This window comes from Nylanderia fulva, unplaced genomic scaffold, assembly GCF_048542155.1.
Source record: "Nylanderia fulva isolate GAGA-0341 unplaced genomic scaffold, ASM4854215v1 Scaffold137, whole genome shotgun sequence".
Classification (NCBI taxonomy): domain Eukaryota; kingdom Metazoa; phylum Arthropoda; class Insecta; order Hymenoptera; family Formicidae; genus Nylanderia; species Nylanderia fulva.
In genome coordinates, this window is record NW_028189591.1 from 127,211 (window position 1) to 140,478 (window position 13,268).

Consider the following 13,268-nt stretch of genomic DNA (forward strand, 5'->3'; position numbering starts at 1 on the left):
TGTATGTAGTAAAAATATTTTCAATATATTAAAAAATTTTTTAATTGCCGAAATATATTTTTTTATCATTTTTCTATATTCCAATATATATTATATATATTATAAAAAAATTGATATTGATATATTTGAACTCTAATTTACTGGATGATATACTGAACATCCTTGCATTGATTATACATTACTCAACGTTCTTTCACGTTATAAGTATTTGGAGCAAATTATACAATAGCATCAATAATCAAAAAGAAATCAAGAATAATCAACATATCCCTTATATAATATATATATATATATATATTCTTTGTTTTTTTTAATAAAATATGTCAGATATTATGTATGTTTACGTATGGATTACGTTGAAGTGTTTCTTTGCCGCGTTTTTCTGATCTCGCCGAACGGTTCGCGAATCCTGTGCGAATAAAAAACGATGCGCGTGTGTGTGTGCGTGCGATTGTGATGATCAGTTTCAGTTCGTCTTCAACGCTTGACGAGAGAAGAGGTCCCGAACTGCTGTAAGTTTATAAAAACATATTTTTGTATAACACATTAGAACGATTTTATATTATTTTTTTTGTCTAGAAAACGTTATATTAATAACCGTTATGAAAACGATCTCGACGACGGCGACGATGCCGGTGGCGACCACGACGACGACGACGGAGACGATGCCGGTGCCGACGGCGACCATGCCGGTGCCGACGACGACGACGACGACGGAGACAATGCCGGTGCCGACGGCGACCATGCCGGTGCCGACAACGGCAATGCCGACGATGATGCCGATGCCGATGTCGATGCCAACGGCGACGATGCCAATAACGATGCCGGTGCCGATGGCGACGATGCCGGCCATGCCGGTGCCGACGACGACGACGACGACGGAGACGATGCCGGTGCCGACGGCGACCATGCCGGTGCCGACAACGGCAATGCCGATGCCGATGCCGATGCCGATGCCGAGAACGATACCAATGGCGACGGTGATGCCGATGGCGACGATGCCGACGATGCCATTGACGATGACGGCGACGATGCCGACTGTATCTATTTCATCAACTGTAAGTAATTTTATTTTAAATTTGTATTAGCATAGTACTTTTTTATATAAATTGTTTCATTAATTGTATTATTTCTATGTCTATATATATATACAGGGTGTTCAAAAAGTCCCGGACCGGTTGAATACTGAACTTGTAAAGTAGGCGTCGCACTGAAAAATGACCGTGATAAAAGTTGTAGGAATCCCTGTCTATCCGATGGTGACCTTGGCTGTGACCTTGACCTTGACCTTCAAGGTCATTTGAAGGTCAAGTCGATTTTTTTAAATGGAACCCTATATTTTTGACCCCGGAAACGAAAAGAGCGGAAATCATATCTGAACGTGAAATTTTTCGCTCTTTTCGTTTCCGGGGTCAAAAATATGGATTCCATTTAAAAAAATCGACTTGACCTTCAAATGACCTTGATGGTCAAGGTCAAGGTCACAGCCAAGGTCACCATCGGATAGCCAGGGATTCCTACAACTTTTATCACGGTCATTTTTCAGTGCGACGCCTACTTTACTTTTTGAACACCCTGTGTGTGTGTGTGTGTGTGTGTGTGCGTGTGCGTGTGCGTGTGCGTGTGCGTGTGCGTGCGCGTGCGCGTGCGCGTGTGCGTGCGTGCGTGCGTGCGTGCGTGCGTGCGTGCGTGCGTGCGTGCGTGCGTGCGTGCGTGCGTGCGTGCGTGCGTGCGTGTGTGTGTGTGTGTGTGTGTGTGTGTGTGTGTGTGTGTGTATCGATAATATACATATCAATATATTCTTTATTTTGTATGTTTCAGCCGGAAGAATTACAACATTTTCTACTCTACATGCATGGTAGAGGAGAAGGAAGAGCAGGAAGATGGAGAGGAAGAGGCAGAGGAGGCAGAAGGGGCAGAGGCAGAGACGGAATTAATATTTTTTTATAATTGGAAAAAAAATGTAATTTGTTTTCCATTTTTCTTATGTAATACAAGACTCATTATTTCTAAAAAAATATTTAATTTTTATATACGAGTATGTATATGTTCAGAATCTGTAAACTTCAGATGTACAGAAATATAATAAAGTCGTATTGTAACTATACCTTTTATCTCAATTATTTGTAATGCCACTGTATATGTATATATATATCCCTAACATTAATAACAGGGTGAGTTTTTCTAATCTTAAGAGGCAAATATTTGGAAATCACGGGGTTATAGAAAAAAAGTTTAATTTTTTAATTCTACATAAACTGCAATTTTCTAAAGTGTTCCTCTTTTTAATATTAGAAGAAGTAAAAATGTTTTTAAAATAAAAAATATAAATTTAATTAATATATGAATAAATTTATATATTTATATGCAGTTATATAACTTTTCTTTTTGAAAAACACTTGGTTTATTAAATTCAATTATTGTGAAAAAACTAATTAACTGTGAAAAGTCTTTTAGAATTTATTATTTAATTTAATCTTGTTCAAAAATTAGTTTTATCTTTGACATTGCCATAATATTTGCACATGTGATTAAAGCACATATTTGTTACATGTCTCCATGACATATTATGCAAGTAAAGAAAAATATTTATTTGGATTCTCTTTAATATCATGCAGCTTTTATAACTTTCTAAATAATAAAATTAATAATTTTTTTACACGTATAGGAAAATGTTTTAAGAAACCATATATGTATATATCTTAAATTTAATTTAAATATGACAAGAGAATATACAGGGTGAGTCTTTTTAATCTTAACAGGCAAATATTTTGAAATCACAAAGTTATAGAAAAAAATGTTTCGTACAAAAGTTGTAGGGTTCAGAGGGGGACATAAGATGGTGCCATTGATTTGACATTGGATAGTCAATTGAAGGTCATGTAAAGGTCACCTTCAATTTTTAAAATGGGACTACCTATTTTTCATTACACATTCTTGTAGATTATCTCAAAAGCTTTCCAAAATTCTATAATAAAGTATTTCTATAAGTAAAAACAATATTTTTTTATATTTGAAATTTAGAGAATCGTTATAAAAAGCCTAAAGAAAGAAACATTTTAGAACGGTGCTGCTAGCGCAGCGGAAGAGGACATGAGTAGTAATCCCGGGATCCCAGGTTTCAAAACTTGGTCTCTGCCTTCTTTTTATTTATTTTATTTTATTTTATATGTATTATTTATTATGTAAAAAAATAAATATTCGGCAAATATTTATTGTTGGATATGCATATTTCTCATTATATTTAAATGCAGAAAATGATCGAAATATAAATAAAATATTTTTACAGAGAAATATTTTTAGTCTTTTTGCAGATTTATATATATTTAAAAATTAGATTTGCCGAATATTTATTTTTTTTATATAATAATTTTAGTTTTTTACATAATAAATAATACATTTAAAATAAAATCAAACAAAATAAATATAAAAGAAGAAAGCACAGTCTAAATATAATTATGCACAATTTTGTTTTTTATATTTTTTTATATTTGTTATTATTGCATTAATTGTAGTTATAATTATTTCTTCTTTTTTTATCATAATTAATTAGAAATATGAAATACATGATGTTTTTTCAGTCACTCACTCATCTACACACACACACACACACACACACACACACACACACACATAAAATGTTTTTCTTCTATTTCTGTTGCAGGAAATACTAGATTGGAAAAATGGTCTCCCGAGTCCCTTAAATGTGCAGGATTATGCGAGGACCATTTTAATGATGACTGCTTCACAAATAGTTCAAAAAGAAGATTGAAGCGGGATGCTGTACCAATCCATTTTGAAAGTGAGTACAATTATGCACAGCGAAAAAAAAGCAGACAAATGGAAATAGATAGACTAGCTCAAGAAGTAGACAGCAAGGAGTTGAAGTAATCGAAGAAAACGCCACACCAGTTATTGCATCTACCAGTTGTACAATAAATTCAGATATCGTAATGATGAATGAGCAACCGGCAGAACAATCACTTAAAACATATAGACCATCAAATTTATGTTTTGATATTCCAGCGGAAGAGGAAAATATCATAGAATGGATACATCTAGAGCCGCCCAACTATGAAAGAATTATTATTGATAAACCTAATTTGCCAAAGAAAGAAAAAATCAATAAAACAAAAAATACGAATAATGAGAGAGAATTACATATTATAATTAATAATTTAAAACGTGAAAATGCTCGGTTGCAAAAACACATAAAAAGTTTAAAATATCGGCTACGTATGAGACGTATACCTAAAAAGCCAAAGGAAAATAAACAAAAAAAAAGGTAGTAAAAAGATTGATAAATGAACTAGAATTGCACCCTGTGGCAAAAGCTATGATAAATTTACAGTTACATACACCAAATGCAAAATATACAGAAGAAGAAAAAAATTTATCGAGGCAACTTTATTATTATTCACCCTCTGCATTTTGTCGCTTACAGAAAGCGGGTTGCAATTTTCCTGGACAGCGAACAATACGAAGATGGTTAGAAGAATATGACATAAAACCAGGATTCTGCAATTTTATATTTAATAAATTAAAAAAAAAATAACTCAATTACCAATGGAGGAAAGAGTGTGTGCTTTGAAATGGGATGAAATGTATATTAAATCGTATGAGGAATATTCATCTAAGTTAAATGAAATAGAAGGCCTTGTAGATCTCGGACCTCTAGGTAGAAAATCAGAGAGAGCTAAATATGTGTTTGTGTTTTGTTTAGATAGTTTAAATGCACGGCACCCATGGCGTCAACCTATAGCATATTTTCTTCCAGGAAAATGTATGAAGGCGAATGAAATAATTATTTTATTAAAAGAATGTTTAGATAGATTATATGAAACAGGTGCTGATGTGCAACTTGTGACATGTGATCAAGGCACATGCAATCAAAGTGCTTATGCTCAACTCGGTGTTGATACATCAGAGCAATTTTTCATATATAAAGAAAAAAAATATTACGCTTCCTTTGATTTTCCGCATCTGGTAAAAAGATTGGCAAGTTTCCTGAGAACGCATAAAAACATCTATTGCGATGGAAATATAATTGCTTCCTACTCCGACTTTGAAACGACATGGTCCATCGACAATTCCACAAAAGGAGGTTCTAATTTATTGTCACACATAACAGAAGCGCACATTCGTCCAAATAGTTTCGAAGCTATGAATGTGAAAAGAGCATTCCAATTATTCAGTCATACTTTTGCAGCCGCGATAAGAACAGCTGGCCATGCAGGAGAATTAAATACAAATACATGGCAAGCTACAGCCGATTTTGCAGAACGCATGAATATTATCGATGCTTGCAATTCATACAGTTTAAATGTTAAATTTGGCGGAAAACGACCATTATCCCCTAAAAATCCAGATATTGAGATTTTATTAACAGAATTTGTAGAATGGTGTTTAAAATGGTTAAAATCACCAGAAAAAATAACTAAAGTACCTTGTTTCAACGGTTTTGTTATAACTATAAAAGCTATTCTTGCAACTTATAAAGCACTCTTAAGTAAAAATGAAGAATTTGAATTAGCAACAGGATTATGCAATCAAGACTCCGTGGAACATTTATTTTCCAAACTTCGACAACGCGGAGGATTTAATCTTAATCCGACTGCAAGAATGATACGACTTTCCATCAGGCACATACTTTCCACGGGATATATTCAAACGAGTGACAAAGGCAATGTACAATGCCCAGAAACAGAGACTCTGATTAATGAACCGAGTAAACTTACTAAGGCTATAGAAAATGTTATGGAAATCAGCAGTACAACTCTAGAATATGATGTTGATGAAAACGATAAGTTACTTGCAGAGGATGCAAATATAGTCGAAGAATATTTTGATTACAAAAATATCGAAAATGATGAACAACATAGCAGTTACGATGACAATGCAATAGCATTCTTTGCTGGATTTGTGGCACGTCGAAGTTTTCAAAAAAGTAATTGTGAAAAATGCCGCGATGTTATGATGAAAACGCCAATGGACAAGTTAACAGCAAATGAGAAATACATACAATTTAGAGAATATCCGAATGATGATGAAGACGCTCCGACAATTACAAAATTAGTACGCCCAACAAATTATTTTATAAACATAATGAGAATACAGTTATTAGTATTTAATAAAACATGGCAGCATTATTGGGCATCTACACAAATTCTGGATAAAATTGTTGCGGAGTGTATAGAAGAAACAAATAAAATGCATGCTACATGGTTTGATATTAATAATGTGTGTTATAATCATCGAGTGCAAACATTAAGATATATGATTCTTGTAAAAATATACTCTCGCACGAGAGACAATAATCGTGCTGGAAAAAAAACTGGTGCACCTCTCAGAAAAGTTAAAAATTTTTCGAACAAATAAAACAATTGCGTAAAAATTATTCAATGGAAAAATTTAAGAAAGGAATATATATATATATATAAACGTAAGCGTAAGCGCTTACGTTTAGTTCTCTACCATAGGCCTAAAAAAGAAAATGAAAGCAACAGAATTTAAAAAAGAAGAAAAAAGAGAAAGAAGATGAAAAAATAATAGGAAAAGGTAAAAAAGGTAAAAACTAAAAGGTAAACTAAAAGGTAAAAAAAATAAGACAAATCAAAGAAATTACATACGTACGTAGACACATTAATCCTTTCTTTTGTTATGTTTACTTGTATCATGATATTGCATTGCAACGCTCAAATGCATACAATATTAAATATTTGCAAATAATTTAACTTTTTAATAAACATTATTTTTGAATGATAAAAAATAAGTAGGAATTTTTCAATTTCGTAGAAGATCGCAATAACAGTTGAAACATTAGCCTAAATCACACACTGCCAGGTTCCATCACGGATATTAAATAAAAAAGGTTTAATATGCGATCATGCTAAGAAATTTATAAAATCATGAGCATTTTATTTATTATTAGCAATAATGTGATACAAGTAATGATAGTAATGAGATTTAAAGAACATTTTAACAATAAAAATATGATCATTGGCATATGATATTCTAGAGAGAATAAGGAAAAATTAATAAATACATATACATTTGCTACAACAATAATATATAACTCCAAAATTGTGATTTTTCAGGAGACGATTTAATATAATAATAGTACATGTAGCAACCTTTTTCCCTGTGCTCATAACTACAATATTTTTTATATTTGAGTTGTCATTGCTGCAACAAATGAGCGATATAAATAATAAAATGTATTCAACCAAAATAAGAATAAAACAGATGAAGACTATATAACAAAAAAGATGATCTCAAATACACACGCATGTTGGGAAAAAGAGACACCAAAAGCATATAAATAATATAATTATTTAAAGAAAATCTACAGCATGCAGTGTAGATTATTAGTGTAGATTTAATGTAGATTAGATAAGACTTAATAGTCTGACATTTGGGATCTGCGCATAATAAAAAGAATAAGGAAAAGAGTATAAAAAACAGAAAATAAGAACGGGAAATAAGGAATAGTTCAATATCAAACATGAAATGCAATTTAGTAACGCAGAATAGATACATTTTTTTATCCATTTTCTATTTTATTGTGCTCAATCTCTTATGCAATTGTTTCAACTATTTGCGATCTTTTTGCATGTTTATTCATATGCCAATGAATTATATAGTCATATTAATTTAATAAAAATGTATTTATTAAAATAAGTTATGTAGTTATCATTTTTATAGTAAGAAAAATTTATATTTCTTGAATGTGTCCTACGTAAAAAAAACATTTTATTACATAATTATAATAAAATAACATTATTAAGTAAATGCTAAGTATATAACAGTTGTGTTAAGTATATAACAGTTATATTAATATTTACAGTTTTAATATATTTAATATTTGCCTGGGGAAATTAAAATGAAACACCCTGTATGTATATATATATATATATATATATAATTAATAAGATTTAATTGTTGAAGTTTCTGTGGGCCTTCCTAATGTACTGTACTGATAGAAAGGAACGTTAGGTAATATGCGTAGTCGAGTGGGTGAGACGACGAGTTAGAATTCTGGACCTTTCAAGTTCAAAACCTGCTTTTTCTATTTTTTTTCTATTTTTTTTAAAGGTGTATTCAAATACTTTATTATGTGTAAGACAATAAAGTAATAAATTATTAATTTATAATTATTAAAATAATTTCATATTTTTCAACAATTTTATAATTAGGAAAGATTACAATTTTTTTATGAAAACTAAAAAAATATTAAATTGATTACAAACTTATAAAGTTTTATAAATTTAACGTATAAGACGGGCAACAAGAGCCAAATCGCGGATGACAATGCGTTATCCTAACGAAACTAAATAATTTTTCGTTAGAATTAAATACCGGTGCACAAGGCACCAAATTTTTACTTGGACACGGCCAAGATTTTAAATATGAAATAATCTCATATTTTGAGATTTAATTTCAATACCCCTTTAACCCCCCTACGGAAAATAAATAAATGAATGCAAGAGAAAAATATAGATCCGAAAATTGCTGAATCGGGAATCGAACCCGAGACCTTTCGCTTGCCGGGCGACTGCTCTTCCAGCTGAGCTATTCAGATCCTTTCGATTCTATACTTTTCTCTGTTATATATATTAATGTTGGTAAACAAACGCATTCCGTAGGGGGGTTAAAGGGGTATTGAAATTAAATCTCAAAATATGAGATTATTTCATATTTAAAATCTTGGCCGTGTCCAAGTAAAAATTTGGTGCCTTGTGCACCGGTATTTAATTCTAACGAAAAATTATTTAGTTTCGTTAGGATAACGCATTGTCATCCGCGATTTGGCTCTTGTTGCCCGTCTTATACGTTAAATTTATATTTATATTACAGAGCCTTGTTAAAACTCTTATATTTTATAAAGTTTTAGTTACATAAGCAAAATTGTTAAAAAATGTGCGTATAATTTTAATAATTATCAAATAATAATTTATTAATTGATTGTTCTTATACATAATAACTTTTGTGAATACACCTTTGAAAAAAAACGAAATTAAAAAAATTAAAACAGCAGGGTTTGAACTTGAAATGGATTCTAGCATCAAGTTTCTCAACACGAAAATTATGGGCGTAGCACGGACTCGCACCAAATACAAACTTTATCGACCCTACCAGAAAAAGGGTGTGCAGTTAGTTCCGATATTGAAAACGGGTGCGAGGGGCGCTTCAAGCAGTCCCGTAAAAACGGTAACAGCCAAAACGCCGGCCTGGCCGCTCTCATCTTTCTCTCTGATATAAGATATGAAATTAAAGTATGTTATTAATAAAATAAAGTAATAATCTATTATCAAGGATTTGAACATTTAGAATAATCTGTAAATAATCGCGAGTTGAGATTATTAAAGATCTAGATACTTCGAATAGTCGTCGATTTCAAAGGGAGGTTCTAGCGGTCCTGAGCTTATTAATTCTGGTAAAGAGACAGCAGGAAAATTATATTCCTCGAAAGGTGGAAAATCTTGATAGGAATTCTTAGACGATTCTATTAATTCGTTAATTATATTATCAATTTCCTCAAGGGAGATTGGTGATAAGGGTTCTATTTTATGTTGAAAATTGTCAATTGATCCGGAACCTTGAGGTAAGTCAGGAGAGATCACCTCTTGAGACTCAGGTAATTGTTTATCTCCGGATAATCTCTCTTGAGAATTTGAGAAAGTAGTCGCGATTGATCTATATTTCCTAATTATTGAAGGGCGTGTACGCTTCTTCTTACGTACAAGATTGCGTTTCCGGCTGTCCATTTACACGGATATGTTCATCCTTATAATATTAATTAATTAGTTATTAGGAGATTATAAAATTAGATCGAGGATTAAAAAGGATTAGTTCTTACTTGATTTCGCACGGAGATGAAGATCTGCTCTGTTGTTCCTGGTCGGTGACTATGCCTGGGCTGTAGTTCTCCTGGGGACCTCGGTCTCAGGATGGAGTTGGAAGAACAGATATGCACTGATTTTATATTAATTTTAGTTCTTTATTTCTTTATTTATGAACAATTTCTAAGTCTGTGACTTATAATGGTACAATTTGGAGTTTACGAATTTAAACTATCAGATGAATTAACTAGAATGATAATTAACATAAGGATTTGCAGAAAAAATCTAAGTACTAATTGACACGAAAACTAGATTAACCGTAATCGGCTAAGTGTGGAATTTAGAATTTAGAAAATAGTAATACGAAAAATGCTCTATTCTAGAAGTTGACAAGAAGTGCTCGCAGGACATCAAATCCGCGGTTTATATACCCTTTGGAGGACCAGACGTGCTTAGATTTTGACATGTTTATGGTTCCGTAGGAATTCGGTTTCCGTCATCGAAAAGGGGGCGAAGGGTGGTCCATCAGCTAAGATGGTTCGTTGGCGCAGTATAATTACGATTCTTAATAGACGAATGGGAATTTTTACATTAGTTTCCAAATTCCTTATTTATAAAAACGTTAATATTTATCATTATAATTTATACTAAAGGGTTAAATTGCGTGCCCTAGAAGCCATTACAAAAATGTGGAGATTGTAATTCCTTGAATATTTATTATATTAATAATTGAGAGGTTTTTATTGTTAAAATAAAAGAACGTGCAACGTTATTCTGTAAAGGATTCAAGGGCTAGTTTTTGATAGTTTAAGTTGTAGCTTATAATGATAAAGATAATATTTCGCTTCCTAAATCTTTGGTTCGGCGTAGGGCGTTGGTTTCTTTCCTAAAGCTCAGGAATGCGGCAGGGGGTCATACGAGGTCAGGTTACAAGCCATCGTGTCGCCAAGTCGATCTCTACGAATACTTATGTCTAGCAGTACATTTATTATTCCTTGTTTGGTCCTTTTACGCATATTGATCAGTCGATTATGGCATTCTTCAATTATAATATATGATATTTATAGTCAATTATAGCATACTTCATTAATAATATTTGATATTTATAGTTAATAAAAAGGTCTATAATTATTTATGGATCCATAATTCACTAATGCAATATTGAAAGGTTTACATATTCAAATGTGTACTCGGATAATTCTTAGTCGCACTTACAGAATCGTGTTTCGTTTCAGTATGAATTCTGAAAGAATTAGTGTTTCTTTTTTAGTTATCGTATAAATTTGATGTGATTAGGATTCTGTAAATCTGACTAAAAAGGGTTGTTTCGGCATTAATAATACATCGCGTTGTATTGTAATTTACTTTAGGAGGGAGTGGGTTAAAATTTTTAGTCCTTATATCTTGTGCTTGATTATATTAATATTTGTCATATTTATTATTTATAGTTTGGCGTTATTGTAATAAGTGTATCGATAAGTGCTTCTGTAAGGAATATCTGGTTAGTTCCGCTAGTTACATGCCGTCTCTGGGGTCCCTAGATGGTGCCTGATTGGTCGCATGGTTAGGACTAGATAGAGATGTTTGGTTCCTAGGTAGAGGACCCCAGATCTGGCGATTTTGGCTATTAATACTAAAATAGTCAGATTAGAGCAATTAAGGGTCGGCAGTACACCCAGGCAAACTCCGAATTGATATTGGAGACCTCGTGCGGTGACAACGCGAAACTCCGGTTTCAGTGTTGCCAACGCCGAGAAACCAATTCTCGGGTTTTATGTAGTGGTGTATGTCTGTACACGTACATACACCAACTGCATCGCTCACGCGGACGCACGTAAGAGAGACAAGGACCGATAATCACGTGTTCTCCTTGTTCCTCTACCGTGCCGGTATACGCGAGATGCCGCCTGAAAATGCTTTCTGGCCTTCCATAGCAGAAAGCAGTAACGTAGCAAGACTAATAAACACCCACTTTTTGGAAATTGTATATATGGTTATGCACATATGTGCATAACGTATATATATAACATATATATATATATATATATATATATATATATTATATAAGGGATATGTTGATTATATTCTTGATTTCTTTTTGATTATTGATACTATTGTATAATTTGCTCCAAATACTTATAACGTGAAAGAACGTTGAGTAATGTATAATCAATGCAAGGATGTTCAGTATATCATCCAGTATATAAATTAGAGTTCAAATATATCAATATCAATTTTTTTATAATATATATATATATATATATATATATTAGAATATAGAAAAATGATAAAAAAATATATTTCGGCGATTTAAAAATTTTTTAATATATTGAAAATATTTTTACTACATACACTATATATAAGTGTAAAATAATTCAGAAAATAAATTTAATAAAAATCTACATACCAGCTGTGTGCATGTGTGCAATTGATTTATTACTTGAAATTTATTTACGGAATTATTTTGCATTTATATATTTATAGTATGTGTAGTTGTAAAATGATTAAAATATTTTCAATATCAAATTTTTAAGTTTATCGCCTATATAAAAAATATATTTCTATGATTTTCTATATTCCAATATATTATAAAAAAATTGATATTGATATATTTGAACTCAAGTTTTTTACGTAATTAAATATTCTTGCATTGAGCCATCATACGTTACTCGTAAGTTCTTTCACGTCATAAGTACTTATGTAGCAGAGAGGAAGAAATGAGAGTTATACAATGTAACATCAATAATCTTATATATTATAATCTTATATATTATATATATATAATATTTCATTTATTTATAAAAAACATTTTATAAATAAGTAAAATATTATACAGACAATGTACAAGATGTTCAGTTTGTGCCATAACAAGCTTTAATCAATAATTATTACTCCAATGAGTATAATTCACAATAATTTTTATATAATATAATAAGTATTTGAATATATAAAAATATTTTTAAAAATTTGTTTTAAAAATTAATTGAAAAAGAATATTTAAAATATTTTTTTATATTTAAAATATTTTTTCCTCAATTAATCTTAAAAAAAATATTTTTAAATATTTAAAAATATTTAAAAATACTATATATTATATAAAAATAATTGTTGATTATTATATTGGATTATTAATTGAATGAAGCTAGAGCTTTTAATATGGCTTTTAATACTGCTTGACAAGGAGAGAGCATCATTCCATCTTTGTCTCTCTTACATCGCATATGTAGTAGCGTCCATGTAGGTACAAACACTAAAAAATATTAAATTTAATTTTTTTATTGTTTTGAATAATTTTATCATTAATATACTTATTTTCAGAACTATTTCAATTTTTATTTCATACTTATGTTTATATAAATTATAAATTAAAAACATATCAAAAATGTAATACATATTAATAAAATGCAAATACATATAGAAAATTAA

At 31.1% G+C, this 13,268-nt stretch overlaps 2 protein-coding genes across 2 annotated transcripts; both read left to right on the forward strand.

Moving 5' to 3' along the window:
- Positions 1 to 481: 481 nt before the first annotated feature.
- Positions 482 to 2,107, forward strand: LOC146724340 (uncharacterized). Its single transcript, XM_085480006.1, has 3 exons — positions 482 to 512; positions 580 to 1,058; positions 1,822 to 2,107. The coding sequence occupies exons 2-3, from the start codon at positions 603 to 605 to the stop codon at positions 1,948 to 1,950; spliced, it is 585 nt and encodes a 194-aa protein (XP_085336132.1). The 5' UTR covers positions 482 to 512; positions 580 to 602; the 3' UTR covers positions 1,951 to 2,107.
- Positions 2,108 to 5,622: 3,515 nt separating this feature from the next.
- On the forward strand, positions 5,623 to 6,378 carry LOC146724341 (uncharacterized). The gene has a single exon (XM_085479993.1). It carries the CDS (start codon positions 5,623 to 5,625, stop codon positions 6,376 to 6,378), a length of 756 nt encoding a protein of 251 aa, XP_085336119.1.
- Positions 6,379 to 13,268: the final 6,890 nt, after the last annotated feature.

Coding starts and splice junctions, on each gene's coding strand:
- LOC146724340 (XM_085480006.1), top strand. CDS start 603: ATGAAAACGATCTCGACGACGGCGACGATGCCGGTGGCGACCACGACG. Junction 1,059..1,821: donor CTGTATCTATTTCATCAACT/GTAAGTAATTTT, acceptor TGTATGTTTCAG/CCGGAAGAATTACAACATTT.
- LOC146724341 (XM_085479993.1), top strand. CDS start 5,623: ATGATACGACTTTCCATCAGGCACATACTTTCCACGGGATATATTCAA.